Here is a 25,747-nt window from a genome sequence, read left to right as displayed (position 1 = left end):
TATCCTGACGTACACACACACACTTAAACATTCAAGCGGACGCGACAGAGCGTCAGGTTTATCATAACAAATCACGATAAAGGACAATCAGTACATACCGAGTATGACGGCTCAAACACACACTGCTAACAGACTGCGAAGTAACGAATTCAGCACACATGATAAAGACATTATATAAATATGACACGTGTGTGTGTGGGGGGGGAGGTGTGGAGGGGGAGTTAAGCGTTCTCTGTTGAACAGACAACAGCATCATTCAGATATTCAGATTGAAACAAAGCAGAGTAATTCATACTCATGCATATGACGAGATGTTTATTTCGCATTTATGGAAGGAGTCTAAATTGTCAACGGAACAAACATACGAATAAATTTTCAATTATATAAAGCTACATATGTAGAGGATATGAAGTTTATCTTCGAGTGGTGAACGTAGGGCTATATATCATGAGTGAGTGAAGTGATATATTTTTCAACACGAGAAGATAAATTTCATATCTTCGCATCACTGCGTAATGTTCTTTATATTATATTATATGGACACAGCCACAAAAAAAAATACACAAGTTAATCAAAAGAATTTTAATTTTGAACTGGCTCGCCATTTTGACAACGCACATCTAGTCAGCAGGAAAACACTGGGAGTGATGTCATCGGAGTGAAATATCAGGAATTATTATACACACAGGACACTTTTCCGATGGAATAAAAACATGCGTTCTATTCCCTTCTAGCAGGTTTCATTCATTGGGTTTGATAGCATGCAATATTGTTATCATATCACTTATCCTATGCGTATTATGTCACTCTACCCAATGGAGAATAAGTGTTGAATATGGTTTATGATATTGCATGGTTGTCAAGACAACATGATGTCACATGTCGGAGGCATAAAACTTTAGCGCTAGCGAGCGACTGGGACAATTTGTAAACAAACATGGCCGCCAGGTTTGCGTCGTTTAAAAAAACACGGAAGATTTTGAGAGAATTTTGAAAGAGAAAGATGCATTGAACACCCAAAAGGAATGTCATCTCATCTCATTATCTGTAGCCGCTTTATCCTGTTCTACAGGGTCGCAGGCAAGCTGGAGCCTATCCCAGCTGACTACGGGCGAAAGGCGGGGTACACCCTGGACAAGTCGCCAGGTCATCACAGGGCTGACACATAGACACAGACAACCATTCACACTCAACGAAACTGTCCTCATGTTAAAACTGTTAATATTATAGTCAGGCTGTCTGTTGTTGCCCAGATGAGGATGGGTTCCCTTTTGAGTCTGGTTCCTCTCGAGGTTTCTTCCTCATGTCGTCTGAGGGAGTTTTTCCTTGCCACCGTTGCCACAGGCTTGCTCATTGGGGATAGATTAGGGATAAAATTAGCTCATGTTTTAAGTCGTTCAAATTCTGTAAAGCTGCTTTGCGACAATGTTTATTGTTAAAAGCGCTATACAAATAAACTTGACTTGACTCAAATTCACACCTACGGTCAATTTAGAGTCACCAGTTAACCTAACCTGCATGTCTTTGGACTGCGGGGGAAACTGGAGCACCCGGAGGAAACCCACGTGGACACGGGGAGAACATGCAAACTCTGCACAGAAAGGCCCTCGCCGGCCACGGGGCTCGAACCCGGACCTTCTTGCTGTGAGGTGACAGTGCTAACCACTACACCACCGTGCCGCCCCCAAAAGGAATGTGTATAATAATAATAATAATAATAATAATAATAAAAAAAGCCGCTAGCAGCCTTGACGGACCCTCGCACGTGTGGTTCCGCAACCCAGGAAAGTTTGCACAGACTAATACACCCTTGCCTATCTAAATCTTTAACACAAACAACAACATTACAATGGCTGTCATTACAATGAGCCAAATATATGCCAGGAGTTGAATGTGTATTCTGAACACGTCTATATGACAGCCACCGCTCCCTGCTGTATGTGTGGATATCCACTCCTAAACATACTTTTAAAGTTGCTTTAAAAACTCAGTGCCTTATTGACTTTATGGCAGCCAAAGACTTCACACAGATTGTTTCAGAACCTACCGCTGAAGCAGGTACATTAATAGACCATGTATATGTGAAAAGAACATGCATGTACTGAGTGAAAGCAAAGGTTATGCCAGTGTACTTTAGTGCACATGAAGCTATTGTGTGTACATTTTCCATTTGACAATATATTTAAGGTTCAACTTTCTAACTTTTTTGCTTAGGTTTATATTTGTACTTCTGTATGTATGTACAGTGGTGCTTGAAAGTTTGTGAACCCTTTAGAATTTTCTATATTTCTGCATAAATATGACCTAAAACATCATCAGACTTTCACACAAGTCCTAAAAGTAGATAAAGAGAACCCAGTTAAACAAATGAGACAAAAATATTATACTTGGTCATTTATTTATTGAGGAAAATTGTCCAATATTACATATCTGTGACTGGCAAAAAGTATGTGAACCTCTGGGATTAGCAGTTAATTTGAAGGTGAAATTAGAGTCAGGTGTTTTCAATCAATTGGGATGACAATCAGGTGTGAGTGGGCACCCTGTTTTATTTAAAGAACAGGGATTGATCAAAGTCTGATCTTCACAACACATGTTTGTGGAAATGTATCATGGCACGAACAAAGGAGGTTTCTGAGGACCTCAGAAAAAGCGTTGTTGATGCTCATCAGGCTGGATAAGGTTACAAAACCATCTCTAAAGAGTTTGGACTCCACCAATCCACAGTCAGACAGATTGTGTACAAAGGGAGGAAATTCAAGACCATTGTTACCCTCCCCAGGAGTGGTCGACCAACAAAGATCACTCCAAGAGTAAGGCGTGCAATAGTCAGCAAGGTCACAAAGGACCCCAGGGTAATTTCTAAGCAACTGAAGGCCTCTCTCACATTGGCTAATGTTAATGTTCATGAGTCCACCATCAGGAGAGCACTGAACAACAGTGGTCTGCATGGCAGAGTTGCAAGGAGAAAGTCACTGCTCTCCAAAAAGAACATTGCTGCTTGTCTGCAGTTCGCTAAAGATCACGTGGACAAGCCAGAAGGCTATTGGAAAAATGTTCTGTGGATGGATGAGACTAAAATAGAATTTTGGTTTAAATGAGAAGCATTATGTTTACAGAAAGGAAACCACTGCATTACAGCATAAGAACCTTATCCCAGCTGTGAAACATGGTGGTGGTAGTATCATGGTTTGGGCCTGTTTTGCTGCATCTGGGCCAGGACGGCTTGCCATCATTGATGGAACAATGAATTCTGAATTATACCAGTGAATTCTAAAGGAAAATGTCAGGACATCTGTCCATGAACTGAATCTCAAGAGAAGGTGGGTCATGCAGCAAGACAACGACCCTAAGCACACAAGTCGTTCTACCAAAGAATGGTTAAAGAAGAATAAAGTTAATGTTTTGGAATGGCCAAGTCAAAGTCCTGACCTTAATCCAATGGAAATGTTGTGGAAGGACCTGAAGCGAGCAGTTTATGTGAGGAAACCCACCAACATCCCAGAGTTGAAGCTGTTCTGTATGGAGGAACGGGCTAAAATTCCTCCAAGCCGGTGTGCAGGACTGATCAATAGTTACCGGAAATGTTTAGTTGCAGTTATTGCTGCACAAGGGGGTCACACCAGATACTGAAAGCTAAGGTTCACATACTTTTGCCACTCACAGATATGTAATATTAGGGAATTTTCCTCAATAAATAAATGACAAAGTATAATATTTTTGTCTCATTTGTTTAACTGGGTTCTCTTTATCTACTTTTCAGACTTGTGTGAAAATCTGATGATGTTTTAGATCATATTTATGCAGAAATATAGAAAATTCTAAAGGGTTCACAAACTTTCAAGCACCACTGTATGTATGTATGTATGTATGTACTTGTGTTTGTGTGTGTGTATTTGATCATGTGTATGTGAAAAATACGGACTGGACTCCGCCTCCTTGTCAACCAACTCTGAGGCCCTGTCCACACGGCAACGGATTCAGGTGAATCTGATAAAATTGTTTATCGTTTCGGCCTGGCGTCCACACGGCACCGGCGTTTTGGGTGCCCCAAAACGATATTTTTTGAGAACGAGTGGAAAAATCTGGCAACGGCGCCGTTGCGAAGTCGTCTGGATGAGTAGAACGGATTTGTTTACGATGACGTCACAACCACATGACTAGAACAAGCAGCACTCTTGCGCGCATCATTCGTAACAACAACAGCAACAATGGATAAGAATCTTTATTATTGGATAAGAATCTTTTGAAATTGTTTACACATTAACCTGACTGACCTGCCAGACAGACAATTTACACCTGCTTTGATGAACAGAAAGTACAGCCTTCCACACAAAGCAACAGTTACCGGACTATAATGGAGGCAGAGGGGAAAAGGGTCAGAAGACCCTTCAACAGACTGTTTTGTATGAACCACTGCATTGCATTCACTTTTGTATACAGCTTTTCTTTTAAATAAACAAGTAACTGAACCATTTCTTGAATTTCTTTTTTTTATTGGATAAGACTGCTTTTCAAAATGTTCACACACAATATAAAAAGTTATATAAATTATATAAAAAATGCTTTTCAAAATGTTCACACACAATAAGAAAATTAAGTTATATAAAACTATGCACACTAATAAAACTAATTTGTACACACAGAAGGCACGATTTCCTCGCGTAGTCGCAGCCATCTTCTTCTTGTTGTTGTGTGCTTGTTCCTGTGAGTGCTTCACGCCAGGTAGAAGAAGGGGTTTATGCGCATGCGTCCTACTTCTTCTATTGTTCTGGTGTCTCCGATGGGACCGTCTTACAGCGCACGTAGAGGTGTGGCATGTGTATTGCATCGTTTTCAGCAAGCGTTGCGTTGCCATATGGACCTGATATTTTACTGATCCGTTGCCCATGTGGACGCGATATTTTTTTTACCCGCTAAAAAAACAATCTCGTTGCCGTTGTCGTGTGGATGTAGCCTGAGACTTTTGCTGTTGCTTTGTGTTCTGTTCAGAACAACTTGTTAGAATTAAATGTGAGAAACCATTTACAACTGATAAAGTGCTATTCACTTAGTGACTTAGCCACTTAGTGTGTGCTTCCCTTAACCCTTTGATGCAAAACATGGCTCAAAAGTGACCCGGCTGAGATTTTATCTTCTATATCTTTGCAATAAATTAATTCCATCATTCAGTATTCAAGGTATTCCTCAATTTACTTGTTTTTGATCATCATACATCCTTATTTTATTTTTTCCTTTCTTACTTTTTGAATAAAAACCCTTTTTGTATCACTACCCTTCTAATGCACAACATGGGTCAAAAACGACCTGCATTCATTTTCCAGGTTATTTCATGTATGGCTGAGTGTTTCTATGATCTACTTTTGAAATAAATTCATTTTGTCATTTACTTTTCCAAATATGCAGTAAATATCTTGTGTTTGTTTAGCACAAATCATCATTTTTATTTTTCCTTTCTTAAGTTATGAACAAGCACAGCTTTTGTAATTCTACATCAAGTTTACACACATGGGTCAGAACCGACCCGCATGCATTTACTCCAGCGTTTGGTGGGAACTGTGAATTGTGCTTGTGTCAAACATTTCACAGCTCAGCACAGCGCCCTTTGCCCGTCTAATACATGGAAGTAATGTTTTTCAATTGTTCGAACATTACCTTAGAAAAAAATCGATGATGTTTAGGTTACCTTGAGAGTGAGTAGATTACTTGTCAGAAAGTTACAAGTAATTACTATTAGCTACCGAGCTGTTGACATATTCTACTTTAGTTCGCTAATTTTATTGTAGTCGGCTTAGCTAACTGCATAGTTAATAAATAAATAACTGGCCCCATTCACTGCTAAAGTAATTACTTGAAACAAATTATTATTATAGTATTAAGACATTTAATTTTAAATCACACTTGGATGACCCATGTGTAGTAATATAAAAAGTATTTTTGTTCATAAAGTAGGAAAGAAAAAATTAAATTAATGATTTGTGGTAATTAAAAACAAGATATTTAAAGAATACTTGGAATATTCAATCATAAAATAAATTGATTTCAAAAGATAGAGCAAAGAAAAACTCCATCAGCATGAAATAACCTGGAAAATGAATGCGGGTCATTTTTGACCCATGTTGTGCATTAGAAGGGGTGTGCATATGTTTTGCATCAAAGGGTTAAAAGAAAATAAACCTTAACTGAACAAACGTTAATTTTGCTTTCCTAGTCATCTGTTACTAACAAACTAAGAACAAGGGGTTCTGTTTCCATCACAACAGCATGGTTATTTTCTTGTAAATCGTTCACTGTTTTGTGTTTTGTGAATGTGTGTATGTGTGTGCACAGAATTGTATGTCATCCATTCTCGTGTGAGTATTCATGTGCGTGTATATGATTGCAACAGTGTGTGTGTACGAGTGTGTGTGCTACATGTATATGAGTGTGTGTGCATGCATATGAGTGTGAGTGTATTCGTCATGTGTCAAAACACATATTTAAAACCCTATTCTTTCCTTGGCCAGTTGGTGGCGCTATACCAGACAGGCATATTGGGCGCATAGATGTCATAATAATCACATTCTCTAATAACCTGAAAGGTTTCAGCCAAATCATTAAATGTATTATGACTTCATGACACATTTCCTGTTTATGTGGCGAGTATTAAAATTCATAATATTGCCATTTCAACATATTACAACATATCAAACATCCCTTCGCAATTCAACATCAGCAATATCTTGGCATCATGTTTGCCAAGTTTGACATGAATCTGATGAACCGTCTAGGAGGAGTACGTTAAAAATGACCATGTGTCCAAACGCATATAAGCCCAATTACCTCACTTCCTGTTGGGTGTGACATTATCCAAAGGGTAGAACTTTGGGTAGAACTCTAAAGTTCTAACCATTTATTTCAATGGGAAATGGAAAAAGGGGAGCTATGAAGTCCCTGGGCCATACCCGGGGCCAAACGTTTGTGGCTAAGAAGCGGTTACAATGACTGATGTGTGTATCAAATTTCATGAGTTTTCGTGCATGGGAAATGCCTCAAAAAAAGCCTAGTGCAATAGAAAAATTATAATAATAATAATCCTTCGAAAAACAATAGGGTCTTCGCACCGACCGGTGCTCAGGCTCTAATAATATTGGCTGGCTTTTTTTCATGGTATATCAGATATATTCCATTCAGCTACTCATCTTCGACTCGTTCAGTATCATGCTAGCTGAAAGGAATATATCTGATATACCATGAAAAAAAGCCAGACAATATTATTTAAATATGTCACTCAGATCCGTGGTGTATTTCGTATGAGTTTTTCAACACGAGAAAATAAACTTCATATCTTCAAGCCAACATGTGATTTTCTTTTTATTGTATCGACACATTCACAAACAAAAAGTGCCCAAATTTATCAAAACAATTCATTGATTTACTCACGAGTGACATATAGAGATTTATGTCAAGGTTTATATATAAGGTTTATATATAAAACGTACAGGTATCATCGTTCATCATGTCACTTCCTGTCCATTTTGCCTTTCATTTTTTTCTCTCTTCTCCACATCATAACTGTTAACGCAGCAAGTTAACACCAAATGCCCAAACACTGCACTTTGCACTTCCTGGCAGCTTTGAAATATAAATGAGAGAGCGAGGGAAAGAGATGTGTGCAGACTCAGGAAGTTAGATTTACGCTATAAGGAAGAAAGCAGAGTGAAAGCAATAGCTGCAGACACCACCCTCATGATAAATCAGTGTCTTGATCAAACTTTTTTCAGTGGATCGTCTCACTGCAATCCCTCTATCTTCGCCTACTTTTGGTAAATTAGCATAAAAATGCCTAAAGCGAAATAATCCTGGATTATTATCTTCTGGATTACTGTTAATTATTAATTTACCCTGTTCTGTTTTTTTCCTCAGACTCTTTCTGATACCTCATGAGTTGCAGCAAGAAGAAGGGATCGCGTTGCTTTGACGTATTAGCCAATTTGTTAAAGGCTCCAAAATGGCGGCTCATAAACACCGTAATCAGGATGCCCACGCAGTCGTTTCAGCCCTTTTATTATTCTAGAAACCACAGTGGAAAGCGTCCAAGCTAAATCAAGAAACTGTGAGCCTCTGCTTTAATGAGTCAAGTGTTAATTACAGTGAAGAACCATCACTTGTTACTCATGAAGGCAGAGAAAGAAAACAAGCTAATGGTCTTAACCTTGAGTCCCAAAACTGGGTTCAATGAGCCGGCCTTGAACAAACGTTCCAGATCTTTCCACCAGCACAAAAACTATTCTTTAGCAATCTCTACACTTTCTGTTATGTTTTTGCTGGTTGACTAAATAACATGCTAATTAGCCAACTAGGCTTTCTGGTTGTTTTGAAAAGGAGCTAGTTTCAGGTTGGAGTCCCTGTGTGAATGAATTGTGCTCAAAATAAATCATAAATTTGTGGCATGGTTTATTCAAGTATGACTTGAATAAGTGATAAGAGATAAGGGATAGGGGATAGGGAATAGGGGGTAGCGGATAAGATATAGGGGATAAGGGATAGGGATAGGGGATAGGGGATAAGGGATAGGGGATAAGGGATAATGGATAGGGGATAAGGAATATGGGATAAGGTATAAGGGATAGGGTATAGGGTATAAGGGATAAGGGATAGGTGATAAAGGATAAGGGATAGGGGATAAGGGATAAGGGATAGGGTATAAGGGATAAGGGATAGGGGATAGAGGATAAGGGATGGGGATAAGGGATAGGGGATAGAGGATAAGGGATAGGGGATTGGGGATAGGGGATAGAAGATTGGGGATAAGGGATAGGGGACAGAGGATAGAGGATAAGAGATGGGGAAAGGGGATAATGGATAAGATATAGGGGATAAGGGATAGGGGATAGGGGATAAGAATAGAATAGAATACCTTTATTGTCACTATACACGTGTACAATCACAGTGCAAACAGCATAAAAATATGCAATATAAAAGAATATAGTGCAAAAAAAAGGGGGGCACTATGTACAGTGTTGTGTTCCACATTATGGAGTGCGGTATTGCACATTATAAGTATTGCACAGAGAGAGTCCAGGTATTGCACATTATAAGTATTGCACAGGGAGAGTCCGGGTATTGCACATTATAAGTATTGCACAGGGAGAGTCCAGGTATTGCACATTATAAGTATTGCACAGGTAGAGTCCGGGTATTGCACATTATAAGTATTGCACAGGGAGAGTCCAGGTATTGCACATTATAAGTATTGCACAGGGAGAGTCCAGGTATTGCACATTATAAGTATTGCACAGGGAGAGTCCGAGTATTGCACATTATGAGTATTGCACAGGGAGAGTCCGGGTATTGCACATTGTAAGTATTGCACAGGGAGAGTCTGGGGGCTGGGGGGGGGGTTAGACTATAAAGTCAGTGAATATTCGAGTTCAGGGTGGTTATGGCTTTTGGAAAGAATCTGTTTTTGAATCTATTTGTTTTTGTCTTGATGCACCTGTAGTGCCTCCCTGAGGGCAACAGTTCAAACAGATCAAAGCCAGGGTGGGAGCTGTCCTTGGTAATGTTCTTAGCTCTGCTGAGGCAGCGGGAGGTGTAAATGTCCATCAGGGAGGGGAGAAGGCAGCCGATGATCTTCTGTGCTGCCTTTACTACTCTCTGGAGCCTCTCCTTGTCTGCAGCAGTGCAGCTGCCGTACCATACTGTGATACAGTGCGTCAGCAGGCTCTCAATGGATGAGCGGTAGAAGGTCAGCAGCAGGTTGGAGTCTAGGTTGTACTTCCTGAGGACTCCAGGAAGTGAAGCCGCTGCTGAGCCTTCTTGATGACTGCCGTGATGTTCTCTGTCCAGGAGATGTCGGCGGAGATGAGAATGCCGAGAAACCGGAAGGTGTGGACCCTCTCCACACACTCGCCGTTGATATGAAAGGGGGCTAGGTCAGTGCTGTGCTTCCTGAAGTCAACGATGATCTCTTTGGTTTGCTTGGTGTTCAGAGCAAGGTTATTCTCCGAACACCAGGCTGCCAACTTCAGGACCTCCTCTCTGTAGGCTGCCTCGTCTCCCTTCGAGATGAGTCAGACCACAGTGGTGTCGTCAGCAAACTTGACGATGAGGTTGTTGTTGTGGGTTGAACTGCAGTCATGGGTGTAGAGGCAGTACAGGAGGGGGCTCAGCACACAGCCCTGTGGAGAGCCGGTGCTCAACGTGCGGGTGGAGGAGAAGTGGGGGCCAAGTCTCACAGTCTGGGGCTGGTTGGTAAGAAAGTCCTTTATCCAGGCACATGTGAGATGGGGGAGGCCGAGAGTGTCCAGTTTTCTGATGAGGATGTCCGGGATTATTGTGTTAAAGGCTGAACTGTAATCCACAAAGAGCATCCGGACGTAGCTCTGGCGCTGCTCCAAGTGGTTCAGCGCAGAGTGGAGAGCTACAGCAATGGCGTCCTCTGTGGATCTGTTCGCACGTTATGCGAACTGGTGGGGGTCGAAGTCTGGGGGGAGGTAGTTCTCGATGTGCTGAAGAACTAGTCTCTCGAAGCACTTCATGATCACCGGGGTGAGGGCCACAGGACAGTAATCATTCAGGCTGGTGACAGGAGACTTCTTTGGCACTGGGATTATTGTTGCTGATTTTAGGCAGGGCGGGATGACTGCCTGAGCCAGGGAGAGGTTGAAGATCCTGGTGAAGGTGAGGGCGAGCTGATGGGTGCACGCTCTGAGCACCTTGCCAGGTACTCCGTCTGGGCCGGTCGCTTTCTTGGGGTTCACTGCCAGGAGCATCCGTCTGACATCGTGCTCCTGTACAGTGAATGGAGTGGTGCAGGAACCAGGTGGGGGTGGGGGCAGGGCTGGAGCAGATGAGTGCTGCTGGGATGTTTCAAAGCGAGCAAAGAAGCAATTTAGCTCCTCTGCCAGCGGCGCACTCAGGTCTCCTGTTGACGCATCACAGCCTCTAAAGTTTGTGATGTCTTGTATACCCCGCCACACCTCCCGTGTGTTGTTGCTGGACAGGTGGGACTCTATACTCATCCTATGGTCCGCCTTGGCTTTTTTAATTCCTCTTTTCAGGTCAGCTCGAGCAGCTCTGTACAGAGCTCTGTCACCTGACCTGAAGGCAGCGCCGCGGGCCCTGAGGAGTGAGCGGACCTGGCTGGTCATCCAGGGTTTCTGGTTTGGGAAAACCTGGACGTTTTTGTCCACTGTCACATTCCCGATGCAGAACTTGATATAGTCCAGTACCGTTCCTGTGAATATCTCCAGCTCCTGGTGTCCAAATAAGTCCCAGTCTGTCTGATTGAAGCAGTCTTGGAGTTTGGAGAGTGCATTGTCAGGCCAGGTTGTAACATTCCTAATGGTGGGCCTGGCTCTGCGTCTGAGGGGGGTGTAGGCTGAGGAGAGCAGGAGGGAAAGATGGTCTGATTGGCCGAGGTGGGGGAGGGGTATGGCTCTGTACGCATGCCTGATGTTGGAGTAAACATGATCCAAAGTGTTCTCCCCTCTAGTAGAACACTTGACATGTTGATAGAACTTTGGCAGTACAGTCTTCAAGTTGGCCTTATTAAAGTCTCCCGCAATTATGTGAACACCGTCGGGGTGGGCTCGCTGCTGTTTGTTTATGGTGTTCAGCAGGAGAGAAAGCGCTGTGTTTACACTGGCATTGGGTAGAATATACACAGCCATGACAATCACTACAGTTAGCTCTCTCGGTAGAAAAAAAGGCCGGCATCTTACAGACATGTACTCGAGGTCTGGGGAACAGTGTTTGTCTATAATTGTTCCGTTGTTACACCAGTTATCATGCACGTAAATACAGAGCCCCCTTCCTCTGCTCTTACGGGAGTCCTCAGTCCTGTCCCAGCAAAGCAGAGTGCGACCTGCTAGCTGCAAGCTAGCATCGGGAATTCCGGGTGAAGCCAGGTTTCCGTGATAACCAAAATACAGCAGTCACGAACATAGCGATTTCCAGCGAGTTGTAATTCCAAGTCGTCCATTTTATGCACCAGGGATCTGGCATTGGAGAGATACAGGCTCAGTAGAGGTGGCTTGTGTGGTTGTTTTCTTAGCCTTAGCATAATACCGGACCTGCGGCCCCGCTCCCGCTTCCTCTCCCTCCTCCGTCTGTGCCGTCTCCTAGACCCGATAACAATCCACGGAGAGCCCGGCGGTCTTGCTATGTCGTCTGGGATGTTATGCGAGTAGTGAAAATCGCTCGAAACAGATATCTGGTATTGGTCACCGATGTCCAAAAGTGTCTGGCGGGTGTACTGGATGGTGCACAAACAAGCAAGAAAAAAATATAATAACAACAAAAAAGAGCACTGAAAAGGAAAGCCGTGAGCCGCTGCAACCATGTACGCCGCCATCTTGTAACTTTACAGATCTTGTAATCTTGTAATCTTTACAGATCAGATAGTCTTGATTTTGTTTATCATCTTCATTTTTGTAAAGGTGTGCTAACTTTTGCACTGATTTGTATGTTCTGTCCAACAATAACACACAGTTACACAGCAGTCAAAAGTCACACTTGGTAATATCACTGATCTCTCTCTCTCTCTCTCTCTCTCTCTCTCTCTCTCTCTCTCTCTCTCTCACACACACACACACACACACACACACACAAAAAAAAAAAACCTGAAATCATTTCCCAGAATCCCATCATTGCCTCTGATGTCATAATAATATGTTTAACTGCAGCTGTAAAGACAAACCACAGCTGGTTAAAAGTGTGATGATGGGAGGAGATTCTCTCATCATTACCCCTTGTTTGGACCGACAGTTAAGAGCATCAGCTGAGAACGCACCAGACTGAAACCACACACACACACACACGTGATCCTTTACTACAACCTGTAATCAAAATCACAGCCGGATCCAAACCCCAGAGAAAACCTGTAATCATCGGCTCACAGTGAGCAGAAGGACGGTAATAAACACGTACACTACAGTACACTCCAAAACCAAAACCGTTAGAACATACAGCATACAAGAAATTATCTTAGGATCATTTGTAAGGAATAAAACACTCTGTGTGGTGGTGTTATAGGAAAATAATCAGTGACAAGCCGGTGTGTTAAAGCAGAGCTACATTGCATTTCTCTCTCTCTCTCTCTCTCTCTCTCTCTCTCTCTCTCTCTCTCTCTCTCTCTCTCAGACATTTGCTGTTACACAGACATGACCTGTGGATGAAATGACCCAGTAAATCACTTTCTACCCCCTCTCCTGCGCTCTCCCCCTCTGTTTCACTGCCTTTCTTCCTTCTGTGTGTCTCCTGCTCCAATTTACACTGAAGAAGGAGCACACGGCATCTCCTGAATTCCAAGCAGCCCGTCACGTGTCCGTTAAAGATGAAGTTAAAGATGGCGCGTCCGCTGGCATGTCTCTGTACAGTGGAGGCGTGAATAAAGGAATCAGATCTGACGCGTAATAAGGGATGCCACTTTTGCCAACGATGTGCACACTATACACTGAAAATACACCAATAATAACACACATACAAAAAAAAAAACCACATTGTGTCGAGATCTAACGTGTCGAGATTAACATCTGATCGAGTAGAACGTTCACAGGCTCTAACCATGTCACTGAAAGATAACACTGTATTGAGCGGACATTCTGTAGCACTAACACGTGCTGATCCAGTGACGGACGAACTCTGTACGACATCCATCAGCAAGCAAACAGCACACAGGAAAAGACGAGTGAATGAGAAGGGGATGAAATCCACCACGCCGGTGATAACAGGAGAGACAACTGTCTGTCCGTCCATCCATCACAACACCAAGAAGAGAAAAGATGAGACGAGATGAGAAGCTCTTTATTCAGCATCAGACTGGATGGGAAATGAACAGAGCATGGTTGCATGATGGAGGACGAAAAAGAGAATCAAGACGAAAAATGGAGAGAAACCAGTACAGAGGGAAAGGGATAGAGACGGGAACAAATCAAAGCATTCTCTGAGATAAAGCTGATTTTGAAAAATAGGTCATACAGTATATCCTCCCTGAAACCAGAACAAGAAAGATTGAGAGATAACAGGAAAGAGAGAGAGAGAGAGAGAGAGAGAGGCTAAGTTAAGAGTGATAAATGCCACAATGCTAAAACTAAAGAAGAAAGAAAACCGACTCTGATTCCTGACTGTAACATTTCTGCTTCAGTCTAATCACCTACCAACACACACACACACCTTCGGACAATTCCTAACTTACAAATTGACCACTTTATGATGTCAGTATTTTGTAGGGTTCGGCAAACGACACAAAGAACGTCCTTTCCAACATCCTACCGGTGAGAAAATTCCACGAACAACTTCTCACTATTATAGCAACATTTACGGCACATACAACCGACGCAGGACCAAACAGTTTACGTTTGTTCAGGATTTCTGCTCAATTATCTCATCTCATCTCATTATCCGTAGCCGCTTTATCCTGTTCTACAGGGTCGCAGGCAAGCTGGAGCCTATCCCAGCTGACTACGGGCGAAAGGCGGGGTACACCCTGGACAAGTCGCCAGGTCATCACAGGGCTGACACATAGACACAGACAACCATTCACACTCACATTCACACCTACGCTCAATTTAGAGTCACCAGTTAACCTAACCTGCATGTCTTTGGACTGTGGGGGAAACCGGAGCACCCGGAGGAAACCCACGCGGACACGGGGAGAACATGCAAACTCCGCACAGAAAGGCCCTCGCCGGCCACTGGGCTCGAACCCGGACCTTCTTGCTGTGAGGCGACAGCGCTAACCACTACACCACCGTGCCGCCTATTGCTCAATTATATATTTTTTAAAAAGTACAAGAATTTATACTTGGTACAAACAATGAATTTGCATTCTTTCTTTTGTCCTAAGGGTAAAAAAAACTTTTGCACTCATTCTATTGCTCTCTCTCTCTCTCACACACGCTCTCTGTGGTTATAAATAGTGTACAGAGTGTGTGTAGAGTGTGTGTGGTGTTCTATGCTTCTAATGACTGAACGTCTGAACCACACACTGCTGTATAATGAGGCTTTATTTGCGTATGTTTGGATCCATCCCAATCCCCTTCACTGCACTCTAACCACAGAGAGAGAGAGAGAGAGAGAGAGAGAGAGAGAGAGAGAGAGAGAGAGAGAGAGAGAGAGGGTGCAACCACAGGCGACAGTATTCCACAACTGAACCACACCCTGATCACACACACACACTTCACACTTTCACATGTGCACATTACAAAACCCATATTCGGGCTGTGCAGTAAGATATAAAACATTACAGTTATAATGATATCTTTAATGTTTTTAAAATAATAATTACAAACTAATTGAGATCATCTGATTTAATGGGTGTTGAGTCGTACTGAATCTTTTTAATTGTAATTTAAAATCTTTAAAATGGTCAAAATCCTCCCCCCCCCCTTTTCAGTGTTCATTTTTGCAGAGATTAAATACAAAATATTTCAGGGTTTTAAAAATAAAATGCAAAGCTACTGCACAAATCTGTGTATCGTCATGCATATCATGTATCGCAGAAATGTCTTTAAGCATCGTGACATGATATTTTCACTCATTTCATGCTCATTTTTACCTCACATTAATTTTGCATATTTATCCGAAACAAATTATTCCTAAATGTTGACATGTAAGTTTATCATGTGCATTGAATACATTAAAAAAAAAAACACGCATTAATTTTCTCATTCAATCTACAAAGCAAACTACACATCGGTGTTTTTAGCATTTAACAGTTTTCTTTTTACATTTATTGTTGCTCTTTTTCTGTGGATGAACGTGTCATGGTGTTTTTATTTTATTGGACATTGAGATTCTACAGTGAGGATGAAGTCATGACGTCATACCCTATGTAGTCAGCATATATGACTGTATGACCAATAGGAATGGAGCAGTTTGGGATTTGTAGAAATGTACAATTATTGCAGGTAAATAAATCCAAACATAAAATGCTAAAATGCACTGAGGATTGTTGACACTAAATTTCCCGAATTTGTGAATTACGTTACATTACAGGTATTTAGCAGATGCTCATATCCAGAGTGGCATACAACATACCCAGAGCAGCCTGGGGAGCAGTTAGGGGTTAGGTGCCTTGCTCAAGGGCACGTCAGCCATTCTTTCTGGTCCAGGGAATCAAACCAGCGACTTGCAGACCCCAAGTATTTTAGTGAGCCAAGCTGAAAAAGTACTCCGCAAGTCATCCAATGTATGGGAAAAAATATATATATATCACCGCAAGCAGCGATGAAGGGCCCGAGATCGTCTGGTATACCAAATCTGGCATGAATCCAACAAACTGCCTAGGAGGAGAACGTCAAAATGTAACACGTGTCAAAACGCACAAAACCAAAAATAACTCACTTTCTGTTGAGTACAGCTAATACAATGTACATTATAATTTTGTTCATCTTAAGGCACCTCACACACCTACCAAATTTGACACGGATAGGTGAAACTATATACCAGGCAAAAGTCTCAATGACATGTGGGGGCGCTATGGAGTTCCCCAGACACACCCAGAGCCAAGCCTCTATCCCTGAGTAGCGGTGGCCAGGACTAATGTGCGTACCAAATTTCCTGGGTTTTCGCCCATGGGAACCACCTCAAAAATTGCCAAGTCTTGAAGAAAAAGAAGAAGAAGAATAGTAAGACTAATAAGAAGAATCCTTAGGAAAACAATAGGGCCTTGCACATCGGTTCAGCGCTGTCCGGTGGACACCGGAGGCCACACACCTCAGGTTCTCAGGCCCTAAAAACTGGCTGTAGTTCAGTGGGTTCAGTTTTTTCAAACATGAACTAGTGCAGCTTCTGTAGCAGTTCCTCTATTGTTGTTTATCCAATCACATGTATTTATTTTTAATTATTAGGCTGAAGGCAGCTCATCGGACCAGAGATCTCTACACAGCTAGAGACATTAGGACAGAATGGAAAGAGTTTTACATATTTTCATAGATTGCATTAACAGTAGTCTGACTGTCCGGGACAACCAAATGTTTGGTCCGGACAAGTCAAATCCGCATCTACCTGTCTGATGGGACAAATTGAATATTTGTTGAAAATCACCATTTTTGCAGTAATTAGTCAAGAGTCACATCAATAAAGTTCCAACAAAACTAGTTCAATCCCCTCAGTGGTCCGGCCGTGTTATTGCTTACGAAATTCCAGGAAAGCTGAGTACAGCAGGTGTGTGTGTGTGTAAAAATAACCACGTCGTAATCAGTGTTGCCAGATTGGGCGGTTTCCCGCCCAATAGGGCAATTTTGAATTCTACTTCGTGGGCAAAAAATAGCTTGGGCTGGTTGACAAAATTTGGGCGGGTTTGACGTTAGTTCGGCGGGTTTTTATCAGATGTTTATAAATATTTTGCACCAACGTTCTGTGTGAGAATGCAGCCAGAGACACTTATATAGCCTTAGAAGGACTTTGATGCAGCACATTCTACAACCCTGATTCCAAAAAAGTTGGGACAAAGTACAAATTGTAAATAAAAACAGAATGCAATAATTTACAAATCTCAAAAACTGATATTGTATTCACAATAGAACATAGACAACATATCAAATGTCGAAAGTGAGACATTTTGAAATTTCATGCCAAATATTGGCTCATTTGAAATTTCATGACAGCAACACATCTCAAAAAAGTTGGGACAGGGGCAATAAGAGGCTGGAAAAGTTAAAGGTACAAAAAAGGAACAGCTGGAGGACCAAATTGCAACTCATTAGGTCAATTGGCAATAGGTCATTAACATGACTGGGTATAAAAAGAGCATCTTGGAGTGGCACCGGCTCTCAGAAGTAAAGATGGGAAGAGGATCACCAATCCCCCTAATTCTGCGCCGACAAATAGTGGAGCAATATCAGAAAGGAGTTCGACAGTGTAAAATTGCACAGAGTTTGAACGTATCATCGTCTACAGTGCATAATATCATCAAAAGATTCAAAGAATCTGGAAGAATCTCTGTGCGTAAGGGTCAAGGCCGGAAAACCATACTGGGTGCCCGTGATCTTCGGGCCCTTAGACGGCACTGCATCACATACAGACATGCTTCTGTATTGGAAATCACAAAATGGGCTCAGGAATATTTCCAGAGAACATTATCTGTGAACACAATTCACCGTGCCATCCGCCGTTGCCAGCTAAAACTCTATAGTTCAAAGAAGAAGCCGTATCTAAACACAATCCAGAAGCGCAGATGTCTTCTCTGGGCCAAGGCTCATTTAAAATGGACTGTGGCAAAGTGGAAAACTGTTCTGTGGTCAGACGAATCAAAATTTGAAGTTCTTTATGGAAATCAGGGACGCCGTGTCATTCGGACTAAAGAGGAGAAGGACGACCCGAGTTGTTATCGGCGCTCAGTTCAGAAGTCTGCATCTCTGATGGTATGGGGTTGCATTAGTGTGTGTGGCATGGGCAGCTTACACATCTGGAAAGACACCATCAATGCTGAAAGGTACATCCAGGTTCTAGAGCAACATATGCTCCCATCCAGACGACGTCTCTTTCAGGGAAGACCTTGCATTTTCCAACATGACAATGCCAAACCACATACTGCATCAATTACAGCATCATGGCTGCGTAGAAGAAGGGTCCGGGTACTGAACTGGCCAGCCTGCAGTCCAGATCTTTCACTCATAGAAAACATTTGGCGCATCATAAAACGGAAGATACGACAAAAAAGACCTAAGACAGTTGAGCAACTAGAATCCTACATTAGACAAGAATGGGTTAACATTCTTATCCCTAAACTTGAGCAACTTGTCTCCTCAGTCCCCAGACGTTTACAGACTGTTGTAAAGAGAAAAGGGGATGTCTCACAGTGGTAAACATGGCCTTTTCCCAACTTTTTTGAGATGTGTTGTTGTCATGAAATTTAAAATCACCTAATTTTTCTCTTTAAATGATACATTTTCTCAGTTTAAACATTTGATATGTCATCTATGTTCTGTTTTGAATAAAATATGGAATTTTGAAACTTCCAAATCATTGCATTCCGTTTTTATTTACAATTTGTACTTTGTCCCAACTTTTTTGGAATCGGGGTTGTATGTACTATCTACGTCCACTAGTCTACATCCAATCCAATCCATATTAAACACTTCTGTGACCCAATCAGAGATCGCGGGCATCACACGACACAGAGTGCAGTTAGTGAACGACGGCTAGTCAAGATGCCAAAGTGGGCAAAATACAAAAAAAAGTACAGTATCAGGATAACAGATGAAGAAAATACATGGATGTAGACAAAAATAAATTAAGCAGAATAACTAGGCCTGTAAAATTAATAAAACAAACAGGATAAATAAAAATATAAATAAATAAAAGACAAATAAAAAATAAATAACCTCAGCAATGCAGATGTTAGATATGCATCGTAGCCTAACATAGCCTACATAATATTATGCGTGTGCGTCACCTACTGGTGCATGTAGGATTCAGAACACAGCAGATGATTGCAAAGTTATAATCTGATTCAACCACACGGAGCCGAGTACCAGACAGCAGATTTTTCACCTCCAGCACTGACGGGCTCATGTTGCCATTTAGAAGTTGTTTGCATTGTTGTTCGATTTACAAATAGTATACTGGTCTTTAGCTGCATATTTTTACTTTACAAGATAGGCATCAAGTACATTTTACATTTTGGGCGGTTTTAAGTGCATTTTGGCGGGTTCTGAACATATTTTGGGCTGGAAAACGTCAGCAGTATCTGGCAACACTGGTCGTAATATCTAATTATAGATTATTAGACTTCATCGAAATTGGAGAAATGGCCACCAAATACCTCAATAAAATAAATATCCGTGGTGAATCTTCATTCCATTTGGACATTTATTGTATTTTTCTTTTGTATAGTTCACATTAACCATCACACGTGTCGTAAAATATTTCACGGGAATTTTACGACAGTGCTGAACTCACTTACGGTTTGTTTTCATTCACAACGTGATTCTGACACCCTTATCATGTCCAACTCGTCTTCTTTGGTTTCATTTCGTCAAAAGAAAGTAAAAAAGACAACAATTCCAACACTTAAAACTGCAGATCAGGAAATGGGTTATAACAACACATGCACCATAATGGGGCTTTGGATAGTTTTTGTTTATTGTTACAGTTAAAGTTTGCGTTTTATTGAAAAATTATAAATCATTAAAACATAATGACTATCATAACTATACCTGCTTTTTGATAAACTTTGCTAATACCTTTCCTTTCATTGAATTAGTAAGTACACAGTAATAAAAAGGATATGGTCAGGACAAGTGAAAAATCTTGCTGCTTGTCCGACTGGACGAGTGGATTAAAATCGAGCTTTCTCCATTTTTCATTTCATTTAACGTCTCTGGTCCAATTAGTGAACTGATAACGAACTGATGAATTGTCTCGACTCTGCGGATTGTTTGGCGTGCACACCTGGAAGAAAGTAGATTTACGGAATACATTAATAAAAATAAAAATTCCATCCTGCATCCCTTGGCACACCATTTTTATGATGAAACTCGTTCTGAGACCAACAATCTTGTATTTTTTTTCTGTCCTACATTTAAATCCCTTTCACATAGTTTTCCCAACCATATAAACATGTCTGAGATACAGAACCAATCAACAAAGCAGTTGAAGGTATAAGTGCGATGATTTGCACGTTCTTAATCTTCATCATCTTTAGATTCAAAGCCGTCTTCACCATTTCACTCCATTAACCATCTACATGCTTCTGTAGAACTGTTTTAAGCTTTAAAAAAGGGAACTAGGACCATGAGGAGGTTGAATACAATCAACCTTCCTTCCGCTATTGCTGCGGGGTGTTGAGTCACTGAGAGACAGACAGACAGAGGTGTGACATCTGGGCCACAAAACATACACCTCAATAGTCACCTCGGATAGAAGGAGCGCAGTGATGGAGTCAGGAACTGGGGAGCGGATAAACACCTCAGGAAGGAGATAAAGATCTTTCAGAGCAGCTTTTGTTGTTTTTAGTGGCTTATACACATCCAGTGGCCACGAGTGGTTAGCATGTCTGCCTCTCGACTGGAATATCGCGAGTTCTATTCTTGGTCGGGTCATACCAAAGACCATCATAACAATGGTACCTACTGCCATCTGGCAAGACACGCTCCAATACAGATATGAGTAGGGAGTCAAACTTTCATGGCTACCAGAGGACTAGCCCCCCACTGTATCCCTAGCCAGGTAATAGGTGTGAGGCTGAGGGCTATAGAAACAGAGATTGGCGCTGCCCAGTGTGCCTCAAAAGACTGGCTAGTACTGGGACAGGAGACTGCCTGGGAAGACCAGATGCTGGTGTGGGAGGGACTTTGACTTTGATTTGATACGCTCCAGTAAGCCTTAAAGCTCTTAAACGTGGGCATTGATTGCTCAGGGGCGTGTCCCATCACATCCCCTGAGAGGGGGACAGTTTAATCCTTGACCCTGAAGAACGACATGTTGCGTAATATTATGAACTTTCAGGAGTGGATAAATCATAAATTTATTTGCTAGCCCACAAATCATGTAGAATTGCCAGCATGATGTCCAGTCCAATGATTTGGTTAACTGGAAGCTCATTAAAGGGGTACCAAATATAATATATACAGTTGCTGATGTGACAAAGTAACGTATTCTTAAGTATTCTATCAAATTTATATACTAGAAAACAACGAAATATCTTGGTAATTGTAAATATAATAGTCGGTACGCTAAACGGCACAAGAGTCGCCATTTTTAAAAGACCGTGACGTCAGCCCTACCCACTGCACTAGGAGAGAAGCGTGTAATCATGGCGTCGGGCGCATCAAGTGAAAGCGACAGCTCTGTCGAATCATACGAAGAGATCCCGCAAGACACACTGCAAGCAGGCTATGGCTTAGAAGGGTACCAGTTTGAACCTAGGAGAGGTACTCTCGACTCCGGTGATGACGAAAGAAGAGAAGAAAGCTCAAACTCGCTTGGTGTTTTTCAGCGGAAACGAGTGAAAAGACACGTCTGGAGGATCGTTATGCTTTCCATCGGTCCTGTTATTACACCCGAAAGCAACACACTGTGGCACTGTGTAGCCGATCACTTACAATTCATCCTACTTTCCGATTCACACGTGCTATTCCCAACCTCAATGAGCCAACACAACTGGGCACATACATACGTCATGAGTGTTACGCAGAGAAAATGAACGTGCATTCTGATTGGATAAAATTAATATCATGGCGGGCTGTTCAAACTGCGGAAATAGTTTGCTCGAGCTACTTTCAAAACACTATAACTTTCCAACCTTAGAACAAAAAACTTTTGTAAGTCTTGAATAAGGGTCGTTAATGTGTGTTTTATTGTTATATTTACTCTATATATTGCCCTCTGTCCCCCTTTAAGCTAAAAGGTGGTCGCTAACGTCATGATATGGTGAGCTAACTAGCTAGTTACGTGAATGAACCAGGACTAAAGAAAATGAATGAGTATGCAATAATTATCCTCTTCTAATTAAGTTTTAATGTAACACATCCCATTTGTGATCTCAAGAAAACCTCAGCAACTAGTTGGAGGTCAATAATTGAAGGTTGGAGGTCAATAGTTTGTCGATATCTGTCGATTAGTCCTTTCTCACACAGCACACAAAAGACGTTGAGGGCTAGTGTTTTTATTTTCTCCTGATAGTTTATCTGAAAGGTGAGCTATTGTGAATGTGCTGCGCTAGCACACTGCAAAACCCGATAAGGTCACTAAGCTCAAAAATTTTATTGAAACCGATTACGTAAAAATTTTTGATGTAAGTAACTTAAATTTTTTAAGGTAAGATTTCTTAAAAATTACAATTAAGTGTAACTATAGTGTAATTTTTAAGAAATCTTACCTTAAAAAATTTAAGTTACTAACCTCAAAAATTTTTACATAATCGGTTTCAATAAAATTTTTGAGCTCAGTGACCTTATCGGGTTTTGCAGTGCAAGACGGCATCAAACTATACTTTATTTGGTTTCGGAAGTGTTTCCACTCCACATACAAGCCCGTTCCTGATTCAGAAAAGAACATCTGTCATCAGTGAATCATTACAGAAAGCCAGATCGCAGTATGGCTGACGTGCAGCGCAGCAGGTGGTGGGATTCGGAAATGGGTGCTATAGTTACAGCATCAAGACGCACTGCATTTGAACATACACACCAAATTTTAATTTTGCCAGGAGTTATTTACTTTCTCTGATTGTTGAATCTACTTGTCCGCCAGGCAACTACGAATAAAAAACTTAATAACCTGAGCACAAAATCTGCTTGTCCTGGGTACTCAGGAGACTGATCTGTCCACTTCTATCTAACCCAGGCATCCAGGACAAGCTGAACAGAGTCATGCTTGAGGTTTGATAGAAGGCTAATTCATACAGATGTGACTCTTGTGGTTGGGTCCTAATGGTCTTTTTGGGTGTAGCTTTTGGTGAAAGGAGGTTTTTTTCATCCCCAAAGCCAAGAAATGGCAGTCACTCTTACGCTGGTAGTTTGTTCATTGACCCTTGCCTTAAACTCAGGACTGTACATAAAGACTAAGTACCCCAACACTCAACCCCCTTGTAAACCTGGCACCCCGTTTTCACCTCCTTGTCTTTATATCACTCATGATGGTCATTAACAGTTCTTTAAGTCCATCCAGGAGATATTTGTCTGACATTTTCTCTGGTGTTCTCCATGTTTCAACCTTCAGAAATGATCACTAAATCAAGATCATGATGACATCTTTACATCACCTCTGGATGGTGAGACTGGTGAAACAGTTGGATCTCTCAGGAGACCATGTTGGTTTGGATTTCGGTGTGAGAATTAGCATCACGTGGCCTGTTTGTGGGCAAATTCTCCGGTGTTAGAATAACGGCATTAGAAAATTGACTTTAAGTGCAAAGATTTGAATTTGAATGTTATTATTTTGAATTCGTATCAAACTATCTGAAATTGAACTTTCAACTGTGTAGTTTGAAAACGAGTAAAATCTGAAACTAAATTTCACGCTCAAGGGAGTGCGATTGAACGTTTCAAATTAAAACTAAAATATATGCACACCGATTCAGTTGATTTATTAATTCATAACATCTGGGTCATTTTCAGACAAAAGCAGTCAAACCCAGACTCCTAGATAACTCTGTCTAGCTAGTGATAACCAGCTAAACAACACAGCATTATTAATTCTACAGCCAACGTGTCCAGATGAATCTTATTTAAAACAATAGAGCGTTTACACTGTTACTCGCTATAATAAAAGACGGGATAAATGTTTTTCATTCATACTAAATCATAAGTTCATGTTCTAGTTAACTTTATTGTCAATTTTGCCATATGTACAGGACATAGACGGGATCGAAACACCATTTCTCCCAGACCCTCGGTGTAAACATAAGTACATAAACAAAATGAGTATAAAAAATGGAAAATTTACATGTAAAAGTAATAAAATGTGGTTAAAGAAAGGCCCACACACATACAAAACCACACAAGCAGAAACGGTGCAAATGGAGTAAATCGTGCAAACAGCTGAACAGATCTGGGAGTAGGACAATGTGCAAATAATCTTTCATTTACAGGATGATCTGCATGCTTCATTTTGAAATTGAAACATTCGATCCTAATCACAACCGTGCATGAATCGCATTCAAATCAATAACATTCAAATTCACACTTTTACATTTAAATTCCATTTTCTAACAGTGTGACCCGAACTCAGTAAAATTCCCCTTATGATAATTCACAAGATAATCGTTGCATTTTTTTTCATCAGGCTTGAAAAATCAGCAACAAAAACCCATCCTTCCAGCTTTCCATCTTCCCATCCAACACCACCCTCCCCATCCTCCTCCTCCTCATCACCACCAACCACTGGCTCTACATTGTTCAATTCTAATCCACAAATCTATCAGTGAAAATATGTATTATTAGTGACAGCCTGAATCGTACAGTATAGCTCAGCGCAGTGTCTAGGTGGGATGGAAATCCTAAACCAGGCCTGTGTGTGTGTGTGTGGAGAGGAAGCCATCCATCCATCCATCCAATTCTATTTAAACATGCAGTGTGGGTGTGAACAGCAAATATGAGACTGATGTTGCAGTGCATTTTGGACAGTCTAACATCTGCACATCTGTATAAGCTGGACGATATAGACAGACAATAATGTGTGCATTCGACCCAAATCTATCTAAACTTGCACATGGGCTTGTTCATCTTGGATAAATGAAAATGTTCATTCTCATCTGTCATTAAAAATATTATCGTGTTTTATTAGGAGTAGGTGCCATCACCATCATCATCATCACTATCACCAGCATAATGTCATCTAGTCTAAATATACACACCCCTGCTCTGGAGGTGTTGCATGCATGCATGGATCCAGTGCATATATAAAAATCATATTTTCACACCTGATTATCTCATAGGATACAGATTTGAAAGAAAGAAAGGACATTGAGATGTTTTTAATGAGCTCACCTCTGCAAAGAAAGCATCCATATTTTAAGGCGCTCGACAGGCCGCTGATCCTGGTCTCACCCAATAAATCACTGATGCGCTTGAAAGAGAGAGAGAGATAGAGAGAGAGAGAGAGAGAGAGAGAGGTTTATGCCTCCCGCATAGCCGGAGCGCGCATCAGGCCCGAAACAAGCATCCACTCCTTTTCCCTATAGATCCTATCACCACCCGAGATCTTCACACTGTATTTAAAAAAAAAAAAAAGGGAAGGTGGCCTTTCCTTTCCTCTTTCCCCCTCAGAGGTCCCTCAGAGGTCCGTCCTCCTCCGGTGTCCTCGGCAGAATGAA

At 41.4% G+C, this 25,747-nt stretch overlaps 1 protein-coding gene across 1 annotated transcript in view; it reads right to left on the bottom strand.

Moving 5' to 3' along the window:
* Nucleotides 1-25,490, bottom strand: part of myo10l1 (myosin X, like 1) — a 92,669-nt gene extending 67,179 nt beyond the window's left edge. The window contains exon 1 of the mRNA XM_060918709.1: nucleotides 25,422-25,490. Coding sequence (XP_060774692.1) covers nucleotides 25,422-25,442 — 21 coding nt within the window. The 5' untranslated portion in view covers nucleotides 25,443-25,490. The remainder of the gene's footprint in view (nucleotides 1-25,421) is intronic.
* Between the last annotated feature and the right edge of the window lie 257 nt (nucleotides 25,491-25,747).

Source organism: Neoarius graeffei, chromosome 4 (genome assembly GCF_027579695.1).
Source record: "Neoarius graeffei isolate fNeoGra1 chromosome 4, fNeoGra1.pri, whole genome shotgun sequence".
Classification (NCBI taxonomy): domain Eukaryota; kingdom Metazoa; phylum Chordata; class Actinopteri; order Siluriformes; family Ariidae; genus Neoarius; species Neoarius graeffei.
The sequence above is the reverse complement of the archived record's forward strand: the minus strand, read 5'-3'. Positions and strand labels throughout refer to the sequence as shown.